The sequence below is a fragment of the Molossus molossus genome, unplaced genomic scaffold (genome assembly GCF_014108415.1).
Source record: "Molossus molossus isolate mMolMol1 unplaced genomic scaffold, mMolMol1.p scaffold_m16_p_2, whole genome shotgun sequence".
NCBI lineage: Eukaryota > Metazoa > Chordata > Mammalia > Chiroptera > Molossidae > Molossus > Molossus molossus.
The window spans coordinates 35,171,569-35,192,984 of NW_023425355.1; the positions used below are offsets into that span (position 1 = coordinate 35,171,569).

Sequence of the window (21,416 nt, forward strand, 5' to 3'; positions counted from 1 at the left end):
GTTCATCATGTGTATTGGCTTTATAGTTGTCTTTCTTTGTAGTGTCCTTATCTGGTTTTGGAATTAGAATTATGCTGGCCTCATAAAGTGAGTTTGTAAATCTTCCTTCTTCTTAGAAGTTTTGGAATAGTATGAGGAGAATTGCTGTTAGAGCTTCTTTGACTGTTCGGTGAAGCTCTTCCTTGAAGCCATCCAGGCCTGAGCTTTTGTTTGCTGGGAGAGTCATGAGTACATCTTCAACTTTCTTAGCTGTTTTTGGTCTTTTCAACTTTTCTATCTCTTCCTGGTTCTGTTTTGGGAGACTGTGTTTTTCTAGAAATTTGTCCATTTTACCTAGATTTTCTAATTTGGTGGCATATAATTCTTCATAGTATTTTTAATGATCCTTTGTATTTCTGTGGTATCAGTTGTGACTTCTCTTTTGTTTCTGATTTTGTTTATTTGGATTCTTTCTTTTTGTTTCTTGGTGAGTTTGGCTAAGGGTCAATCAACCTTGTTTACCTTTTCAGAAAACCAGGTCTTTGTTTCATTGATCTTTCGAATTGTTTTTTTAGTTTCTATGTTGTTTATTTTTGCGCTGACCTTCACTATTTCTTTCCTTCTAATTGCTGTGGATTTTTCTTTTTTTCTTTCTCAATCTATACATTGTAGGGTTAGAAATTCAGTTAGAAATTTTTCTTGTTTCTTGAGGTTGGCCTGTATTGGTATGAATTTTCAGTACTGCTTTCACTGTGTCTCATAGATTTTGTGTTGTTGTGTGTTCACTTTCATTGGTTTCCAGGAAGTTTATAATTTATTTCTTGATCTCCTTGGTGACCCACTCATTGTTTAATAACATGCTATTTAGCCTCCATGTGTTTGAATATTTTTATATATTTTTGTTGTAATTGATTTCTAGTTTCATGACATTGTGACCTGAGAAGATGCTTGATATGATTTCAATCTTCTTAAGCTTGTAGAGACTCAGTTTGTGTCCTAACATGTGGTTTAACTTTGAGAATGTTCCATGTGCACTTGAGAAGAATATGAATTCTACTGTTTTGGGGTGTAATTATCTATAGATATTTATTAAATCCATTTGATCTAGTGCATCATATAGAGTTTCTGTTTCGTTGTTAATTTTATTGTCTAGAGGGTCTGTCCAGTGATGTCAGCAGGGTGTTGAAATCCCCTGCTATGATTATATTGCTGTTGATTTCTCCTTTGAAGTCCTCCAGAAGTTTTTAAATGTATTTTGGTGTTCCTATGTTGGGTGCATATATGTTGACTGAGATTATATCCTCCTGTTGGATAGATCCTTTCAATATTATGTAGTGGCCTTCTTTGTCTCTAGTTATAACCTTTATTTGGAAGTCTATTTGGTCTAATATGAGTATTGCTTCCCCAGCTTTTTTTTTTTTCTTTCCTTTTGCTTGGAAGATTTTTTTTCATCCTTTCACTTTCAACTTATGTGAGTCTTTTGTTGTCAGGTAAGTCTCTTATAAACAATGTATATGTGAGTCATCCTTTCCTAAGCAGTCAGCTACTTTGTGTCTTTTGATCAGAGCATTCAATTCATTTACATTTAAGTTTTTTATTTATATGTAGTTATTTATTGCCATTTTTGTTTATTGTAGTTATATTTTTCTTCCTATTTATTCTACTAATTATAGCAGTCCTTTTAACATTTCTTGCAGTGCTGGTTTGGTGCTAGTATATTCCCTTAGCCTTTTGTTGTCTGGGAAGCTCTTTATTTGACCTTCTATTTTGAATGATAGCCTTGCTGGATAGAGTAGTCTTGCATTCAGATCCTTGTTTTTCATGACCTTAATTACTTCATGTGATTCCCTTCTGGCCTGTTTCTGTTAAGAAGTCAGCTGATAGCTTTATGGGTGTTCCTTTGTAGGTAAACTGTTGCTTATCTCTTGCTGCCTTTAGGATTCTCTCTCTGTCTTTAATTTTTGACATTTTAATTATTATGTGTCTTGGTCTGGGCTTGTTCGTGTTCTTACTTGGGGCTCTCTGTGTTTCTTGAACTTGTATGCCTTTTTTCTTCACCAAGTTAGGGAAGTTTTCTGTCACTATTTCTTCAAATATATTCTCTAACACTTGCTCATTTTCTTTTTTTTTTCTTTCGGGAACTCCTGTGATGCCGATGTTGTTACATTTTGTATTGTCCCATATTTCTCTTAAGCTGTCTTCCTGTTTTTACGATTTTTGTTGTTGTTGTTTTTTCCTTTTGGTTCTTTGTTTCAGTGATTTTTTTCTACTCTGTCTTCTAATTCACTGATCCAATTATTGGCTTCATTTATTCTGCTGGGTATTCCTTCCAATGTGTTCTTAATTTCTGCTATGTCAGTTTTCCTTTCTGCTTGGTGGCTTTTCACTCCCAACTGCTTAATTTTTAATGTTTCTATATCTTTACTCATACTGTTGAGCTTCCTCATTGTTATTACTCTGAACTCTATCTCTGATAACTTGCTTAATTGCATTTCATTTATTTCTTTTGTAGAATTCTCTTGTTTTTTGATTTGTGATTTGTTTCTTTTTTTCAGCATTTTGACTGTCTCAGTGCATTTTGGAGCCTGTCAAATTTTCTCTGTGTGTTTTGGTGTTCTGTTGCTTGTTGTTCCCTCTACTCAGTAGAGTCTACTGGGTTTGTATGAGTGTGGGGGGGACCCACGTTAATTACCACTGTCAAAGCTCACTTACCTGTGTCGATTTGCAGGCCAAGCAATGGTTCATTTTCACTCTAGCTTTTGCCTGGTAACTTAGTCTCAGTTACTTGATGAACCTTGGATTGTAGCCCTCAGCTGAATGAAAAAATTCCTCAGGTGTTCAGGGTAAGTAGATTTCTAGTGGGTGGGTCAAATTCTTGCTAGTTGTCTCTAGCTGTTAATGAGTCTCAATTTCTATTTCTCTGGCTTGGTTGGGTGATATTAAATTCCCAAGGGAGGTGCTGTTGCTTCTCCCTGGGACTCTAGGAAGGGGCTCTTTGAGTAATATGGCTACTTTTCTATGAGGGAGTGATTCAGCACAAAATCTCAGTGCCCTCTCAGCTCTTCAAACTTCATAGTCTCTTCACACAATTCCAGTCCAGTCTGTCCTCCCTCTGCTGGAGCCCAAGGTGAGTGGTTGTAGCTAATTTTTCTGCTCTGTCCCAGCACTGTGTGCTGTGGAGCTGTGTTGGGATTTTAACCCTGAGGGAGCTTCTCATGGCCAAACAGCCCTCAGCTGCTGTCTGTGGGCTCCAAGCCTACCCTCTCTCATGCCTCTGCAGTTTCTATTGGGTTTGATTTGGTGTCTTCTTTCTTTCCCTAGTTACATAGGTTCTCTCCAGTTGCTTTTCTGTTGATTTTTCCCAATGATTTGTCTTTATTTTAGTTGTAATTCCAGTTTGGTCCTGGGACATTATCTCTGCTGCCATTTTTGCATCCTTGCCATTTCTTTCTTTTAACCGTCGTCGTCATCGTCGTCTTCTTCTTCTTCTTCTTCTTCTTCTTCTTCTTCTTCTTCTCCTCCTCCTCCTCCTCCTCCCCTCTTCCCCTCCCCTCCCCCCTCCTCCTCCTTTCTTTCTTCTTCTTCTTCTTCTTCTTCTTCTTCTTCTTCTTCTTCTTCTTCTTCTTCTTCTTCTTCTTCTTCTTCTTCTCATCATCATAATTATAATTCAAGAAGGCCCTTTAACATTTCTTGTTATACCAGTTTGATGTTAGCAAACTACTTTAGCTTTTTCTTGTCTGGGAAGCTCTTTACTTCTTCAATTTTCTATTACTATAACCTTGCTTGGCAAAGTAGTCTTGGTTGTAGGCCCTTACTTTTTATTACTTGGAATATTTCATGCCAATCCCTTCTGTTGAGAAATCAGTTGTCAGCCTTATTGGAGCTTCCTTATAGGTAACTAACTGTCTCTTTCTTGCTGCTTTTAAGATTCTCTATTTGTGTTTAACTGTTTCCATTTTATTTATGATGTGTCTTGGTGTGGACCTTTTTGGGTTCATACTATTTGGGACTCTGCACTTTTGGAACTTGTGTGTCTTTTTCTTTCACCATGTTAAGGCAGTTTTCAATCATTATTTCTTCAAATAGGTTCTCAATCCCTTGCCCTCTTTTTTTTCCTTCTGCTACTCATATGAATTGGACATTGTTAGGCTTCATGTTGTCCCAAAGGTCCCTTAACCCATTTCCTGTTTAGGGATAAAAAAATACAGGTCACTGCCAATGTTTATTTAATTTTACATAAACATGCTCTTTGAGGCTGAAGCAAATCTGACTGGTTTTCAATATGAAAATAAAATATGAAAACTGTTCTTGGAGTTATTTCTAAGCAGAAGTTGTCTCTAATCCTAATGTAACAGAAAAGTATATGATGATCATTATTTAGTAATTTTTTGTGGGTGATAAAGTTTAAAGCACTGAAGAACACATAGAGGAACGTCACATTCTGAATAAAAATATCAATCACGTTTCTTTCTGGATCTTCTTGCCATCCTTGTCATTGTGCAAGCAGCAACTTTGCAGTGACCAGTTGGATTCTGTTTTCCTGATGTTGGTGGCAAGTATTCTTGGGGCAAGTGGTAAATGAGTTAAATGATACTCATATTATTAATTTTTTTTATTTTTGCTGCTCTTATTGGGTATTTTTTACTATCTTGTCTTCAAATCACTGATTTGATCCTCTGCTTTGTTCAACCTACTATTTATTCATTCTAGTGTATTCATCATTAAGATATTGTATTCTTCATTTCTGACTGGTTCTTTTTTATAGTGTCAATGTTCTTCTTTATGTTTGGTATCTCTTTGTTGAAGTGCTCACTCAATTACTTTAGCATCCTTATAACCACTTTTTTGAATTCTGGTAAATTGCTTACCTCCACTTCATTTACCTCCTTTTTTTAGAGCTTTCTTCTGGGGCATATTTCTTGGTCTTCTCCTTTTTGCTACCTCTTTGTATTTGTTTTTATGTATTAGGTAGATCTGCAATGACTTCCAGTCTTGGTGGGGTGGCCTTATGTAGTAGGTGTTCTTTGGGACTCAGTGGTTCCATCTTCTTGATCACTTGATTTGGGTATTCCAGGAATGTTTCTTGTGTGGGTTATGTGGGCCTTCCTGCTTTAATTGGGTCTTGATTGCTATTGGCCCATTCATGTGCAGGACTGACCTTCAGGCTGACTATGAGGATTGACCCTGACCACAGTGTATGAGCTGCTCTGTAGGTGCTGAGCACTCAAAGCAGAAATTTTCTCACCAGGGTCTGGTACCTGCTGAGATCTCCCTTTGGATATGCTGCTTGTGACGTTTACTGTAACCTGCCCTCATGTTGTCTGAAGATGGTCCCTAGTTGTGTTGGTTCTGGGCCTCTTAGAAGGGACTCTGGAGCAGGCCCATGTCAGATACTGTCAGTGACTGGCCCTAGGTAATGTGTTTGGAGCTACAAAGTGATCCACAGTATGTGGCTGCCTTGGCTATGCCTTGATGTGCATGAGAAAAACCAAGGTACACACCAAGGCTGGCTTTTACCAGTACCAGGCCCTGGGGCAGGTCAGCAAAAATCCCAAGGCACCTCAAGATCCACCTCAGCTTGTCTCCTTCTGCTGGTTGCCTGTTAGGCTCAGTCACTGAACAAGCCTCTTGTGGTATCCAAGATGCATGAGGTAGATTCTCAGTGAGTCACCAGGTAAAGGAGAATGGTGTTTACCAGATTGTTACAGGTTCAAATTTTGTGCCAGTGCTGGGTCTGAGCCCACTCAGAAAATGTCCCAGGGTACTGTATAGTAAAATTATCTACCATTCCCTGGGTGCCTGAAGACCTTTGTAGTGGGACGTGGTCTCAGGCAGTTGTGAGGGTGACACCAGCTGAGTTTATCAGGCCCAAACAGACAATGATTTGGCTGCATGAAATGAGGACCCATTGGCTGTGTGAAGGAAAATTGGCTCCCATCCTAGAGCCACACAACCCAGACTGTCTCAGATTCTGCCAGTAGCTTGATATCAGCAATGTGGGACCTCCAGGAGTCGGGAGGGTGAGGCTTGTGGAACACATTTGAGGGAGAAGCCTTGAGGGAAGGTGGAGGGAGTCACTCCCACATCATTGCCACTCAAGTTAGTCTATCCTGGACTCTGCCCAGACCTTGATAGGTTGGGGCCCCCAGAAGTCCAGAGGGTGGGGCCACCTGTCGCTGGGATGGTGGGGCTGGCATATCTCCCATGAGGTGGAGGCACCAGTCAAGTTCACAAGAAAGTGGGGGGAATAGTCCTACCCCACAGCCACACAACTCAGTCACTGACAACCCCTGAGTTTGTCCAGACCTCTACACCCCAGCCCAAGCAGCTGACTCCTCAGCCAGGGGTGAGCTGTATAGGGTGGTGCGGTAGGGAGTCCAGAGGATGGGGCTATTGTATTTTCCCAGACTGGGTCCATAAGTGGGGAGTCCTCCACTCCAGAAAGATGGTGTCTACGGTGTGAGAGAGGGACTGAGCACAGGGATGCTGGCGGCTGTCCCTTCAGCTTTTTCTCCAGAGCCACAAATCTCAGTCTTTGTTCACATGACTGAAGTTTGCTGCACTCTCCCTCCACTGGAGCCCAAGATGAGTGGCTGAAAATGAGATTTTGTGCATTGGCCCTTCAGGAGGGCACTTGTCTCTAGGAGACTTCTGTCTCCCACTGGTAAACAGAATTTCCACTGATTTTCACAGTCAGATGTTATGTGGGTGCCTCATTTTGGTACTGGTACTCTGAGCTGTGGAGCCCGGCATGTAGTTGAGACCCCAGCTGCTTACAGGGAACCTTTGCTGCTGTGATATCCTTTCAGAATATCAGCCACTGCCTGTAGGAGTAGGACCAGCCTTTTCCACATTTTCCATCTTTCCTAAGAGTCGTGATTTGGCTTCTTCTGTAAATCCTTGGTTACAAGTCTTCTATTCATCTATTCTCCAGTTGGTTATTTAGGTTGGTTGTTCTGTGTTTTAGTTGTAATTCCAGGGAGGTCCTGGGAGGACGTGAGTGTAACATTCACCTACTCTGCCACCATCTTGCATCTGGATCCTGTTCATCTTCTTAAAAAAGTTAATTGTGGTAATTCTCTCACCATCTTACCCACCTTCTCCCAGAAAAATACTTACCAAAGACACCGTATTACCTGAAGAACAAGGTTCAATTGTATTAATTTGGCTCAAAATTTTCCTCGTTCTCTCCTTAATCTGTGTATTATCCATCTTTCAGGCTCAATTCAAGTCCTGTTTCATTCAGGCAATTTTTCTCCACTTTCCCACCAAGAATTAACTTTTTCTTTAATTTCTATATCAGGGTTGGGGCACATTTTTTTCTGCCAAGGGTCATTGGAATATTTATAACATTATTCATAGGCCATACAAAATTATCAACCTAAAAATTAACCTGCTTTATTTGATCAGGCAAATTTGGTGAGGTGTGTGATGTTAGTTGACACTGATTTCACAGGCCTTATATGGCCTATGGGCCAGACGTTCCCCACCCCTGGATAGTCTACATCACTCATTGGTATTTATTTTATGCTACTTTGACTTGTTTGTTTTATATGTATGTGGCTTTTCACTAGCCAGATTGAAAATATATTGAGGGAATTGAGGGAATTGCTTAATACATGCTTAATAATGATTGTGATTTTTATTTTTATTTTTTATTTTTATTTTTTTTGGTTTCTGAGTATAGGATGGGGCAAAGGAAATATTCTGGAAGTAGGGGGATGACTTAATGAGGCTTTTGCAATAATAGTACAAAAGGGTAATAAGGGCCTCAACTTATTGGTTCCTTGGCTGAGAACCTCACTATATGACCAAAAGAATTTTAATGAAATTGAAAAGAAAAGGAGGGCAGGGCTTTGGGATTGCTATGGATTTATGTAGGGGATGAAAGAGAAATAAAAGTCACAGGTAACTGAACCTGAAAAACTGCAATAATTATAGCAACATTATTAAAAATGAGGAAATCAGGGGTTTGAGTCAGATTTACAGGAAAAATGATGACTTTGTTTTTAGACACACTAAGTTTAGGGTAACTTGAGTAACCAAATGGACATATCTAGCAAGCAGTGAGGTACATTTTCCTTCTCATTCAATTTAATTCAACAAATATTTACTGAACATCTACCATATGCCACTCACCATGCTGGCAAATAAGACACAACCCTTAGCCTCCAGAGCTCATATTTGGGTGGAAAAGACAGACTAATAAATACCTATGATATAAGGTAAAAAAAAAAAGTATAATTAACTTACATATAAAATATTATAGGGATATAAATAAGAGACCACTTATTTTCAAAGCAAGTGAGAAATGAGTGCAGAAGTAGTGATCTTTGAGCAGAATCCGGAAAGATAAGTACAAATTTGTTCAATAAACAAATAGAGACATGACTTAAGTGAAATGAGGGTCTCGAGCAAAGGCACAGGACATGGAGGTGCAAGGAGTCTAGGGGAACTATAAGTAGTCTGAAATGACTAAAGAGAATGGGATGACATAATAAAGATGGATGGTGCAAAAGAGGTAACAATGGTCAGAAACTAAGATAGGGATTTTGTTACACTTGTCTTGGGAGGACGTATAGTGTGATGGTTAAAAGTGTGGACTCCAGTTGGACATCCTGCGTCCAAATCCCATCTCTGCCACTTACTAGTGGTGTGGCCTTAAGTAACTTTGTCTGTGCTCAGTTTTTCTCATCTGTAAAATGAGATTAATGGTAGATGCCTCATTGAGTTCTTTTGGTGACTAAAAGAACTAGTACAGTTCTGTCTGTAGGTGATTGGTTCCAGAACCCCTCACAGATACAAAAATCTGTGAATATTCGAGACCCTTATATGAGATGGCATAGTATTAGCATATAACCTACACCCATCCTCCCCTATACTTTAAATCATCTTTCAATTACTTATAATACCTAATACAATGTAAATACTATGTAAATAGTTATTGTACTAGATTGATTAGGTAATGATAACTAATGATAACAAGGAAACAAAAGTCTGTACATGTTAAGTACAGATGCAACCTAACTACATAGCACACTTCAGAAACAGCATTGAATTAAAAATACATATATATATTTTCAATCTGTGGTTGGTTGAATTCAAGGGTGCAGGTCCTGCAGATATGGAATGCTGACTGTACATATAAACTGATTAGGGCAGTGTCTGGCATATAGTAAGTGTTATATAAAGATTAGTCCAAGGCCTAAATTATAAGAAACAGGATGCTAAACTGTTGTATACTACACTATCAGCCACCTCAAAAAGAAACTATGAATAAAAATGGTCTAAGTCTCCAGATACTCTAAGCATGGATCCAGGGAGCACTAGCTGAATCCTTTATTCTCACATGAGTAAAAATTCCATGAGCAGGTGAGATTATTTCCTTGGAAAGGTAGATCCAATTTAGGGAAAGGGCGAGAAGTCAGAAAAAAATAAGATGGCTAGAGTGGGGAAGTTCACTCAGAATAAAGAAGCTCTCATTTTAGCATTCCTCTTGGAAAATGGAAATAAAATAAGGTTGAAATTCAGCAAGTGTATTTTATTTTAGTTAAGAAAGAAACAGAAAATTGGCAAACAGGGACCTTAGAGGATGAGAGAGGAGGCAGTAGAGTCTAGTGACAGGTATTCTTCTGGGTTTGGAATATATAAAGGAACTCTGAAGAGATCTAGCAATTGGAAATGCAGCCCTACCTTACTAATGAAGCACATCTGGCCCCTTGAGATTTGATGCTCTCAAGTAACCCATTATCTGTTCCTCAGACTTCTAGAGCTCTGCTCGAGTGATCCTTGAATAGACTCTTGGAATGATTGTGCTTCCCTGTGTGACTGCTCTGTGTGCTGCTGAAATGGAACTGAACCTCGTCCGCCCACCCAGCCAGCCCAAGGGTCTCACTTGACAGAACTCGGTTTGAATTCTGGTTTTACCACTTACTAGCTGTGTAATCTTGAGCAAGTCAATAATAGTCTCTGAGTCTCAGTTTCCCCATCTTCAAAATGGGAATAAAATGGCTTTATATTATAAAGTGTTTATGATAATTATATTAAATAATTTATTTATAAAGTAGTTGGTACATTAAATGCTTAAAAGATGTAAATTGATTTCCCTTTTCTTTTCCTTTACACTTGGGTAGCCTAAAGGTGCCCTGCTCTCATTTAACCCTTCTGGGAGCTTCATACCATCTTATGTTAGTGGTAGTGGAGATGGAAAGAAGGAAAAATAAGTACATGGAAAGATGATAAACAATGATGGCTTTTTTCTCCCAACCCCACCCTGATTTTGCAATTATCCCAAAATTGGAAAGGTATTCAGATACTGGACAGCTCAAGGCAAGAATTATCTACTAAGGCATAATGACAACTATGTGAATATATATCTACACACATGTATTTATGTGCACATTCATATATTTTAAAATCAGAAGGAAATAAGGAAAAGTGAAAACATTTTTGTTAGAATAGTAGAAATATGTTGTTAAAATATTATCTTAATATTATTGCACCTGTGAAGAGGGATACTCTTTCCCTGACATACTTAAATCTTCTTACCCTCTTTCCAAAAGAACAACAGGAGGACAGGGTGCTGGAGTAAAGGGAATTGCACAGTGGGAATAACATGCCCCCATCTCATCTGTCCTTCTGCCCAGCCTTCCATTAATCATCATGATCTACCAGAGGCCAGAGAGTTTCCTGTCTGTGGTGCTTCAATGCCCTTGCATCATTAATATCATCATCTCTACTCTTCTTCTAGGAGTGGATCTTATGAGGGAGGTATGGAAGAAGTTGTGCATGTTTAGCTGTCAGTCCGAACTTTTCAGAGAGCCAGCAGGGAACAAAGGCAGCAATAACTGTGTAATATTCTGGACTTTCTTGGCAGGTGAATACTGCTATGCATGAGGCAAAACTTATGGAAGAATGTGACGAGTTGGTAGAGATCATCCAGCAGAGGAAGCAAATGATTGCTGTCAAAATCAAAGAGACAAAGGTAAAGCACAGCACTTCAGTGAGGCCAAGGCAGAGTTGACTTTATAGATGTCAAGGTTTAATCCTGAAGATCCCAGTTTGAATTTGAATCATGAAAGCAAGAAGAAACTAGATTTTAGGGAGGGAGGCAAAGAAGCAATGTTTGGTTTGGTGCTATGAATTCCATGAAAATGCTGGAAGTTCTGGGGTATTGGAAACATTCTTTATCTTGACCTGGTTGGTGGTAACATGGGTATATGTATATGCAAAAAAACCCATTGAGTTGCATACTTCACATTTGGTACTTTTCTGTATGTATGTTATAATCAAAACAAAAAGAAAAAAAATAGTGGTAGGAATATAGACCAGAATTATGAAAGGACCATGAATGCCATGAGAAGGACTTTTGACATAATCTGAAAGGCATAGGTAAACCATTCTGCTTCCTTAGGAAGAGAGAAGACTGATTGATAGGGCAGAGTTGTGCAGGACATATCAGAATGGGATGATACTGAAGTCAGGGAAGCAAGTTGGGAGATTTATGGAGTGATTCTTAGTATGAGTTAATGAAGACCTAACCCAGGTATGTGGCAGCACAAACTGAAGGGAAGAACATAACAGGCATCTCTAGAAAAGAAGTGGTGGGAATCATCAATTGATTAATTAGAAAAGATGAAGGACAGAGAGAAGGTGTCTAGGCTTTTAGCTTGGGAACTAAAGAATCATGATCAAGAAAGTCAGATGTGAGCCTCCATGCATCTATATGGTTTCAGGCTTGTTGGTCTGCTGGTTAGTGTAGTGATTAAAATATCATGCTGTGTGTACAATGTAAGCCTGGAGTGATGGCCAATACTTTATGCCATACTGGGTGGTTCCAGCTAACACAGGAACTGGAATTTTTGAGAACACAGATCTGTGAACACACAGGTATGCATAAAGATACATATATACATAGAAATGTAGAGCCTCAAAAAAAAGAAGGTGCTTTTTATTAAACATGTACGTGAAAATATATTGACAATAATATGTAAACAATGATAATCCCTGGGTGGTAGGGTTTCTTTTTATACTTTTTATTTTCTACATTTTTTATATGAGCATGCATTGCTTTTATGACCAGAAAACATAATGTTATCAATAAAAAAGAGAAGGTAGATACCAGAGTATATGAATGTGCTGTAGGTGGGAGGAGGGGTTGACATGACAGACACAGAGGGTGAGGTGAGTGGTTTGTTAAGGGCCCATTGGATATTAATGTTAATAGGCCTTATTTTTAGAATCACTACAGCAGAATTTTTTCATGTTGTTTTATTTTTTTAATTAAGCACTGAATATTTTCTCTTATTTTTCTGTTGCTAACTCCTTTAAGGTTATGAAACTGAGAAAGTTGGCACAGCAGGTTGCTAATTGCCGCCAGTGTCTTGAACGGTCAACAGTCCTCATCAACCAAGCTGAGCATATCTTGAAAGAAAATGACCAAGCACGGTTTCTCCAGTCTGCAAAAAATATTGCTGAGAGGTGAGTTCCTTATATTCTTTTGACATGCTGGGTCTTATGAAAAAGAGCCAGCTTAAAGTCATCTAATTCTGTTCAGGCATGTATGTAACCAGCTGCCACCTAAAGATTTTACCAGCTAGTTAGTTAGTAAGCCTCAGTGATAGATTGCTCTGTGGATTCCTGGCACCATTCTCTGTCTCTGCAGCCTACCAGCTCTTCATTTGCAAAGAATCTGAGGTCTAAAGTGAAACATTGTTCATTATAGTCACCAAGGCTTCAAGGTACTACAGGGGCCCATTAGGCCTGATTTGACCTCTTTATATCTTCCTCTCATTCATTGAATACTTTGGTTCCAGGTTCACAATATTCTTTTCTATTGCTTCTGCCATTAGTCTTGGTGATGTTAGCAGTATCCACATGGCTGACCCATCTAATATTCTAGCCATCTAGTCTCCTGGCCCCTTCCCATGCCCTCTTACAGTGACTCTCACTTCAGCCCCACCAACTTCATCCACCCACTTCCATGGCCCACATGCTAAAACTCACCATCACTCATAAGTACACTTAAATTGTAAATGAAAACATTCCACATTCTAACCACAACTTCTGTACTTATAGTTGTCTGTTTTTCTTCCAGTACATCTATTCTTCAACTTCATTGGGACCTCTAAGTTCCAACTCCTACCTACTAACTACTGACTGTCTTCACTTTGTTCTTTGGCCTATTTAAAGTCTGTGATTTCTCACTTCAACTTTCTTTAATATCCCCAGGTCTCTCACCCCACTGTCTTTTTATGACACCAGCCTGATAATAGCCCAGCCTAGATATTCTCACCTTTTCAATGCCTATATTTGAGTTGCAGAATCCTGCTGTAGAAAGTCACATAATCAAAGAGACTGGTACTACTGCACCACAAATTCATGGTCTCTAATCTCACCTGGGCCCTCTGTAATGACCTAAAATATTTCTGTGTTGTTTTGGTCAGCTTATTTTTCTCCTTGTTTCCGTAATGGCTATTTCAAATTTTCCATACTTATCTCAAAATTCCAGCCCTGCCACCTTCCTGCTCATGCTCAGCAAATAACTTTATTTCCTATTTTACAGAAAAAGTGGTAGTCATGAAATGATAAATTTCTCAACATCTCATACCAAACTGTAGGGCATAACTACAACCACATCCATCACTTCCATCTTCCTTATGGTTATAATGCAAGAGATTTTCCTTCATTTGTTCTTTGGTTATATGCCTTGTTTTTTCTTTTTAATTCTACTAGACTTTATATGTACTTTTAAACTCATTCATATCTCTCCTATAAAAAATAATAAAATGCACAACTTTCCTCTACCTTCCAATTCCTGTAGCTATTGGCCTATTCCTCTTTTTTCTCTACAGCAAATTGCTTGACTTTTCATTTCCCCACTTCTGATTGACTCTTAAACATTTAAAAGTTACTTATATTAAAGCAATACTTATACAGTTAAAAAGTCAAATATTACTAATAGTCATATTGCAAGAAATAAGCTCCTCCTCACCCCAATTTCTAATTTCCATCAATAATAATACTGAGCATTTACTTGTTGCTGGGCATTATTCTAAGCCTTTGTAAGTATTAACTCAATTCTCAGAAACCTTTATAAGATAGACACTATAATTATCTCTATTTTACAAGTGACAGAATGAGCATCAGAGAGGTTGTGTGACTTGCCTAAGGTCACTTAAATTAGTAAGAAATAGAAGTAGGATTCAAACTTAGGAAGTCTAGTGCCATAGTCTACACTTTTAAAACAAAGCCAAGCAATTTTAGCTCTATTAGCTGTTTCTAATGGCATACATTTTGTTTCTAAATAATATCCGTATACTTCTATTTTTATTCAATTTTATTTTCTTAATTTACAATTTTTATTGAGTTTATTGGGATGACATTGGTTAATAAAGTTATATAGGTTTCAGGTGTATGATTCTATAATACATCAACTATATATTGTATTGTGTGTTTACCACCCTAAGACAAGTCAGTCTCCTTCCATCACCATGTATCCTCCTTTTACCCTCTCCAACCTCCCCCCATCCCTCTTCCTGTCTGGTAATCACCATGCTGTTTTCTTTGTCTTTTTTTTTTTTCTTTTTTGCTTAATCCCTTTACCTTTTTCACCCAGCCCCTCAACCCTCCTCTCCTCTGACAGCTCTCAGTCTTTTCTCTATCTATGAGTCTGTTAGTTTATTTTGTTTATTAGATTTCACATATGAGTAAAATCATATGGTACTTTTCTTTCTTTGATTGGTTTATTTCACTTAGCATAATGCTCTCCAGGTTCATTCATGCTGTTGCAAAATATTTCCTTCTTTTTTATGGCTAAGTAGTATTTCATCATGTAAAGGTACTACAGCTTTTTTATCCACTCATCTACTGTTGGACACTTGGGCCACTTCCAAACCTTGGCTATTGTAAATAGCACTACAGTGGAATATAAGGGACATATATTCTTTCAAATCAGTGTTTGAGTTTCTTTGGATATATTCCCAGAAGTGGAATCGTTGGGTCATAAAGTAGTTCCATTTTTAATTTTTGAGGTAACTCCATAGTACTTTCCACAGTGGCTGCACCAATCTTCATTCCCACCAGCAGTGCATAAATCCCCTTTTTTTCACATCCTCACCAACACGTTTGTTGATTTACTGATGATAGCCATTCTGGGAGGTGTGAGGAGATACCTCACTGTAGTTTTAATTTGTATCTTTCTGATGATTAGTGACTTTGAGCATGTTTCCATGTTCTATTGACCATCTGTATGTCCTGTTTGAGAAATGTCTGTTCAGGTCCTTTGCCCATTTTTTAATTGAATTGTTTGCTTTTTTGGTGTTGAGTTTTATAAGTTTTATATAATTTTGGATATTAACCCCTTATCAGCTCTATGCTTGGCAAATATGTTCTCCCATTTAGTTGGTTGTCTTCGTTTTGTTGATGGTTTCCATTGCTGTGCAAAAACTTTTGGTTTGATGTCGTCTCATTTGTTTATTTTTTCTTTTGTTTCCCTTGCACAAAGCAACATATCAGAAAAAAAAAATATTGCTGTAAGAAGAGTTTGTGATTTTTCTATGATTTATTGTTGGGTTTTTATGGTTTTGAGTCTAACATTTAAGTCTTTAATCCATTTTGAGTTGATTTTTTTGTATTGTGTGAGTAAGTCGTCCCCTTCCTCCCTCCCTCCCTCCCTCCCTCCCTCCCTCCCTCCCTCCCTCCCTCTCTCTCTCTCTTCTTTTCTTCTTCTTTCTTTCTTTCTTTCTTTCTTTCTTTCTTTCTTTCTTTCTTTCTTTCTTTCTTTCTTTCTTTCTTTTCTTTCTTTCTTCTCTTTTTGCATGTATTCATCCAATATTCCAAACACCATTTATTGAATAAACTGTCTTTACCCCACTGTAGATTTTTGCCTCCTTTGTCAAATATTAATTGGCCATAAAGGTGTGAGTTTATTTCTGGGCTGTCTATTCTGTTCCATTGACCTATATGTCTGTTTTTATGCCAGTACCATGCTCTTTTGATTACAATGTAGAGTTTGATATCAGGTAGCATGATTTCACTGACTTTGTTCTTTTTTTTCGAGATTGCTATGGCTATTCTGGGTCTTTGGTCGTTCCATGTAAATTTTTGGAATATTTGTTCTAGTACTGTAAAATACACCATAGGTATCTTGATAGGAATTGCGTTGAATTTATAAATTGCTTTGGGTAGTATGGACATTTTAATGAAGTTAATTGTTTCTACCCATGAACATGGTATTTGTATCTTTTTTCAACTTCTTTCTTCAGTGTCTTATAATTTTCCAAGTACAGGTCTTTTACATCCTTGGTTAAATTTTTACCTACATGTTTTATTTTGATGGAATTGTAAATGAAATTGTTTTCTTAGTTTTTTTCTTTCTGATAGTTTATTATTGCTGTATAAAAATGCAACTGGTTTTTGGATATTTATTTAGTATCCTGAATCTTTACTGAATTCATTTATCAGTTCTAGTAATTTTCTGGTGAATCTTTAGGGTTCACTATATGCAGTATCTTGTCATCTACAAATAATGACAGTGTTACATCTTCTTTTCCAGTTTGGATGCCATTTATTTCTTCTTCTGGTCTGATTGCTGTGGCTAGGACTTCTAGTACTATGTTGAATAAGAGTGTTAAAAGTGTACATCCCTGTCTTGTTCTCAATCTTAAGGGAAACACTTGTAGTTTTTGCCCATTGAGTATGATGTTGACTGAGTTTGTCATATATGGCCTTTATTACATTGAAGTATGTTCCCTTTATTCCCACTATGCTGAAAGTTTTTATCATGGGGTGCCTAATTTTATCCAATGCTTTTTCTGTATCCATTGATAAGATTATGTACTTTTTATCCTTCATTTTGTTTATGTGATGTATCATGTTTAATTTGCAGATATTGTACCAACCATGCATCCCTGAAATAAATCCCACTTGATCATGGTGTATGATCTATTGAATGTATTACTGGATCCAGTTAGCTAATATTTTGTTGAGGATTTTAGCATCTATGTTTATTAGTCATATTGATCTATAATTTTCTTTCTTTGTAGTGTCTTTATCTGGTTTTGGAATTAAGATAATGTTGGCCTTTTAAAATGAGCTTGAGAGTCCTCTCTCCTTGTGAAATTTTTAGAATAGTTTGAGAAGGATAGATGTTAGTTCTTCTTTGAAGGTTTAGTATAATTATCCTGTGAATCCATCCAGTCAAGGAATTTTGTTTGTTGGGAGTTTTATGATTACTGCTTTTATTTCACTAGTTGTAACCTGTCCAGATTCTTTAATTCTTCCTTGTTTTAGTTTTGGAAGATTGTATGTTTCTAGGAATTTATCTATTATGTCCAGATTGTCCAATTATTGACATATAGTTGTTTGCAATATTTTCTTAAAATTCTTTTGTATTTCTGTGATGTCAGTTGTTAGTTCTCCTTCATTTTTTAATTTTATTTACTTGTGTGTTCTCTATTTTTTTATGGATGAGTCTGGTTAAAAGTTTGTCTATCTTGTTTATCTTTTCAACAAACCAGTTCTTTGTTTAATTGATATTTAATATTGTTTTTGTGGACTGTATTTTATTTATTTCTTCTTTGATGTTTATTGTTTTCTTTCTTCTCTCACTTTGGCTTTGTTTGTTGTTCCTTTTCTAGTTCCTTTAAATGTAATATTGGATTGCTTATTTGAAATTTTTCTTGTCTCTTGAGGTAGACTTGTAATGCTATGAATTTACCTCTTAGGATTACTTTCACTGTGTCCCATAGGTTTTGGGTTATTGTTTTCTTGTTTTCATTTGTTTTAAACATCTTTTATTTATTCCTTGATCTCATTTTTATCCCATTCATTGTTTAGTAATATGCTATTTAGGCTCCGTGTTTTGGTGTGTTTTTCAGGTTTTTTTTTTTTTTTCTCATTGGTTTCTAGTTTCATACCATTATGGTCAAAGAAGATGCTTGATATTATATCAGTCTTCTTAAAGTTATTGAGACTTGTTTTGTGTCCTAACATGTGGTCTATCCTAGAAAATGTTCCATGTGCACTTGAAAAGAATGCATATTCTGCTACTTTGGGGAGAAATGCTCTGAAAATATCAATTAAATCTATCTGATCTAGTGTTGATTTTCTGTCTGGAACATCCATCCATGATGTCAAATGGGTGTTAAAAATGTCTACTATGACTGCATTACTGTTTATCTCTCTCTTTATGTCCATCATGATTTGGTTTATATATTTAGGTGCTCCTATGTTGGTTGCATAAATATGTTTAAGGGTTATATCCTTTTGTTGGATTGCTCCTTTTCTTGTTATGTAATATACTTGTCTCTCGCTATAACCTTTGTTTTAATGCCTATTTTGTCAGATATAAGCATTGTTATCCCAACTCTTTTTTTTCCTTTTCATTTGCATAAATATCTTTTTGTATCCCTTTACTTTTACTCTATGTGTATCTTTCATTCTGGGTTGGGTCTCTTGTAGACAGTATATAAGTGGGTCTTGTTTTCTTATTCATTCAGCTACACTTTCTTTGATTGGAACTTTTAAGCCATTTAAATTTGAAGTGATTATTGATAGGTAAATATTTAATGCCATTTTATTCTTTTAACTATGTTCCTCTGTTCCTCCTCTTCATCCTCCTCCTCCTCTTTTTTTTTTTTTTTCCTTCTTTAAGAAGACCCTTTAACATTTCGTATAATACTGGTTTGGTGGTAACAAACTCCGTTAGGTTTTTCTTGTATGGGAAGCTCTTTATTTATCCTTCAATTTTAAATGATAGCTGTGCTAGGTAAATTAGTCTTGGTTGAAGGTCCTTGCTTTTCACTATTTATAATATTTTGTGCCAATCCCTTCTGGCCTGAAATGTTTCTGTTGAGAAATCAACTGACAGTCTTATAAGCTTCCTTGTAAGTAACTATCTTTTTCTCTTGCTGCTTTTAAGATTCTCTCTAGTCCTTATGCTTTACCATTTTAATTATGATGTGTCTTGGTGTGTGCCTTTTTGGGTTCATTTGTTTGGGGCTTTCTGAGCTTCCTGGACTTGTATGTCTATTTCCTTCACTAGGTTGGACAAGTTTTTAGTCATTATTTCTTCAAATAGGTTTTCAAGCCCTTGCTATCTCTCTTCTCTTCCTGGTACCCCTATAATGCAGATGTTGTTACTTTTCATATTATCACTAAGGCCCCTTAAAATATCCTCATTTTTTAAAAAATATATTTTTTCTTTTTGCTGCTCTTATTGAGTGTTGTTTTTTTTTTTGTTTTTTTTTTCTATTTTGTTTTCCAAATTACTAATTTGATCTGTTTGGTCCAACCTACTCTTCATTAATTTTAGTATATTCTTCATTTCAGATATTATATTTTTTATTTATGACTGGTTCTTTTTTATGGTTTCTATGCTCTTTCTCATGTTGTTGTAGTTCTCACTAAGTTTCTTGAGCATCTTATAACCATTTTGAACTCTACATATGATAAGTTGCTTCACTCCATTTCATTTATCTATTTTTCTGGAGATTTATTCTGTTCTTTAATTGGGGCATGTTTCTTTGTCTCTCCATTTTGCTGCTCCTTTGGGTTTGTTTCCATATATCTGTTGTGACTCCCTGTCTTGTTTGGTTGGCCTTATGTAGTAGGTGTCCTGTGGGGTCCAGTGGTGCAGTCTGCTTGATCACCTGAGATGATGATCCAGGAATATCTGTTGTGTGGGTTATGTTGCTCCTCATGTTGTAATTGAGTCTTGATCTCAATCGGTCCATTTATGCATTGGATTGACCCTCAGCCTGGTCAACGGTGAGTATTAACCCTGACCACAGTACGTGAGTTGCTGTGCAGGTGCTGGCCACATGACACAGAATTTGCCTCAGCAGGGTTTGGTGCCTGCTGAGATCTTCCTTTGGATATGCTGCTTGTGAAGCATACTGGATCCTGTTCTCATGTGGTTTGTAGCTGGGCACTGGGTGTGCTGTGTCTGAGCCTCTAGGAGGGACTCTGGAGCAGACCCATTTGAGACACTGTCTATGACTGGCCCTGGGAAACCTGTTTGGAGCTACAAAATGATTTACAGTTTGTAATTGTCTCTACTCAGCCAGGGTGTGTGCAGGCAGGACCAAGCTGTGCACCAAAGCTAGATATTACCACCTCTGGGCCCAGGGGAAGGTCATTAAAAGTCCCAAGGCACCTTGAAATCCACCTCTGCCTGTTTCCCTCTGCCAGCTGTCTATTATGTTTGGTCACTGAAATAGCTTCTGATGGTACTTGAGTTGCATGAGGAAGGTTCTCAGTGAGTCACAAGGTAGGGGCAAGAGGTGTTCACCAGATTGATACAGGTTCAAACTTGGTGTCAGTGCTGGTTCTGTGGCCACTCAGCAAAAGTCCTTAGTATACCAAGTTTAGCTGCCACTGCTGAGTGCTGGCACACCTTTGTGGTGGGCGGAGTCTGAAGGAGTCATGACAGTGAGGCCAGCAAAGTTCATCAGGCCCAAAGGGACCAAGATTTGGCTGTGTGATGGGACGAATGTGCTTTAGTTGGCAGTGCAAGGAAAACATAGCCTCTGTCCTGGAGCCGACAAGCCAATCTGTCCCAGGTTCTGCCAGAAGGAGCCCAAGCACAGCAGTGTGGCACCTCTGGAAGTTGGGAAGTCAGGAGGATGGGGCTTGTTGATCTCCTGTGACAGAGAAGTGCTGGTCAAACTTTGGGGAACGTGGTGATGTGTCCCCGGCCCCAGAGCCAAACAACTTAGTGAGTTCTGGATTTTACTCAGCTTGGGCAGGGTTGAGCCACCAGGATATGGGCAGGTGGAACTCTAGGGAGCCCAGATGTTTAGTTTTCCAGGAGCCCAGAGGGTGGTGCTATCAGATCTCCCAATAGGGGTAAAGGCCAGTCAGGTTAACAGTAAAGTAGGGTAGAGGAAATGCCCCCCCATGCCACATAACTCAGTTACTAATGCACATTGAGTGTTCCCAGACCTCTACACCCTGGCCAAGGAAACTAAATCCTTAGCAGGTCTATAGCTCCACAGGGTGGGGCTAGATGGGTAGGGATATTGCTTTCCTCCAGACTGATGCCATTGGAGGGGAATGCTCCACCTAAGAAGGATGGTATCTGCAGTGTGGGAGAGTGACTCAGCACAGGGATCCTAGCAGCTGTCCCTTCAGCTCTCTTCCCAGAGCCACAAACCCCAGACTTTCCTCACACAACTCTAGTCCAGTCTGTGCTCCCTCTGCTGGAGCCCAGGGTGAGTGTCTACAAATGAAATTTTGTGTGTTGACCCTTTAAGAGTCTGTGTGTCTAATGGATTCCTCTTTCTCCCTGGTGGACAGAAACTCCACTGACTTTCACAGCCAGATGTTATATGGGTGCCTCTTCCCTGCATTGGTGCTCTGAGCTGGGGGGCCCAGCTTGGGGATCAAATCTCATGCTTCTCAGGGGGAATCCCTCATACCTGAGATATCCCTCT

The 21,416-nt window shown here is 38.1% G+C and overlaps 1 protein-coding gene across 3 annotated transcripts in view; it reads left to right on the forward strand.

Moving 5' to 3' along the window:
- Positions 1-21,416, forward strand: part of MID2 (midline 2) — a 159,273-nt gene that overhangs the window by 113,090 nt on the left and 24,767 nt on the right. For all 3 annotated transcript variants that reach the window (XM_036271211.1, XM_036271212.1, XM_036271210.1), the window contains exons 4-5: positions 10,856-10,963; positions 12,311-12,459. In XM_036271211.1, the coding sequence (XP_036127104.1) occupies positions 10,856-10,963; positions 12,311-12,459 (257 nt within the window). The remainder of the gene's footprint in view (positions 1-10,855; positions 10,964-12,310; positions 12,460-21,416) is intronic.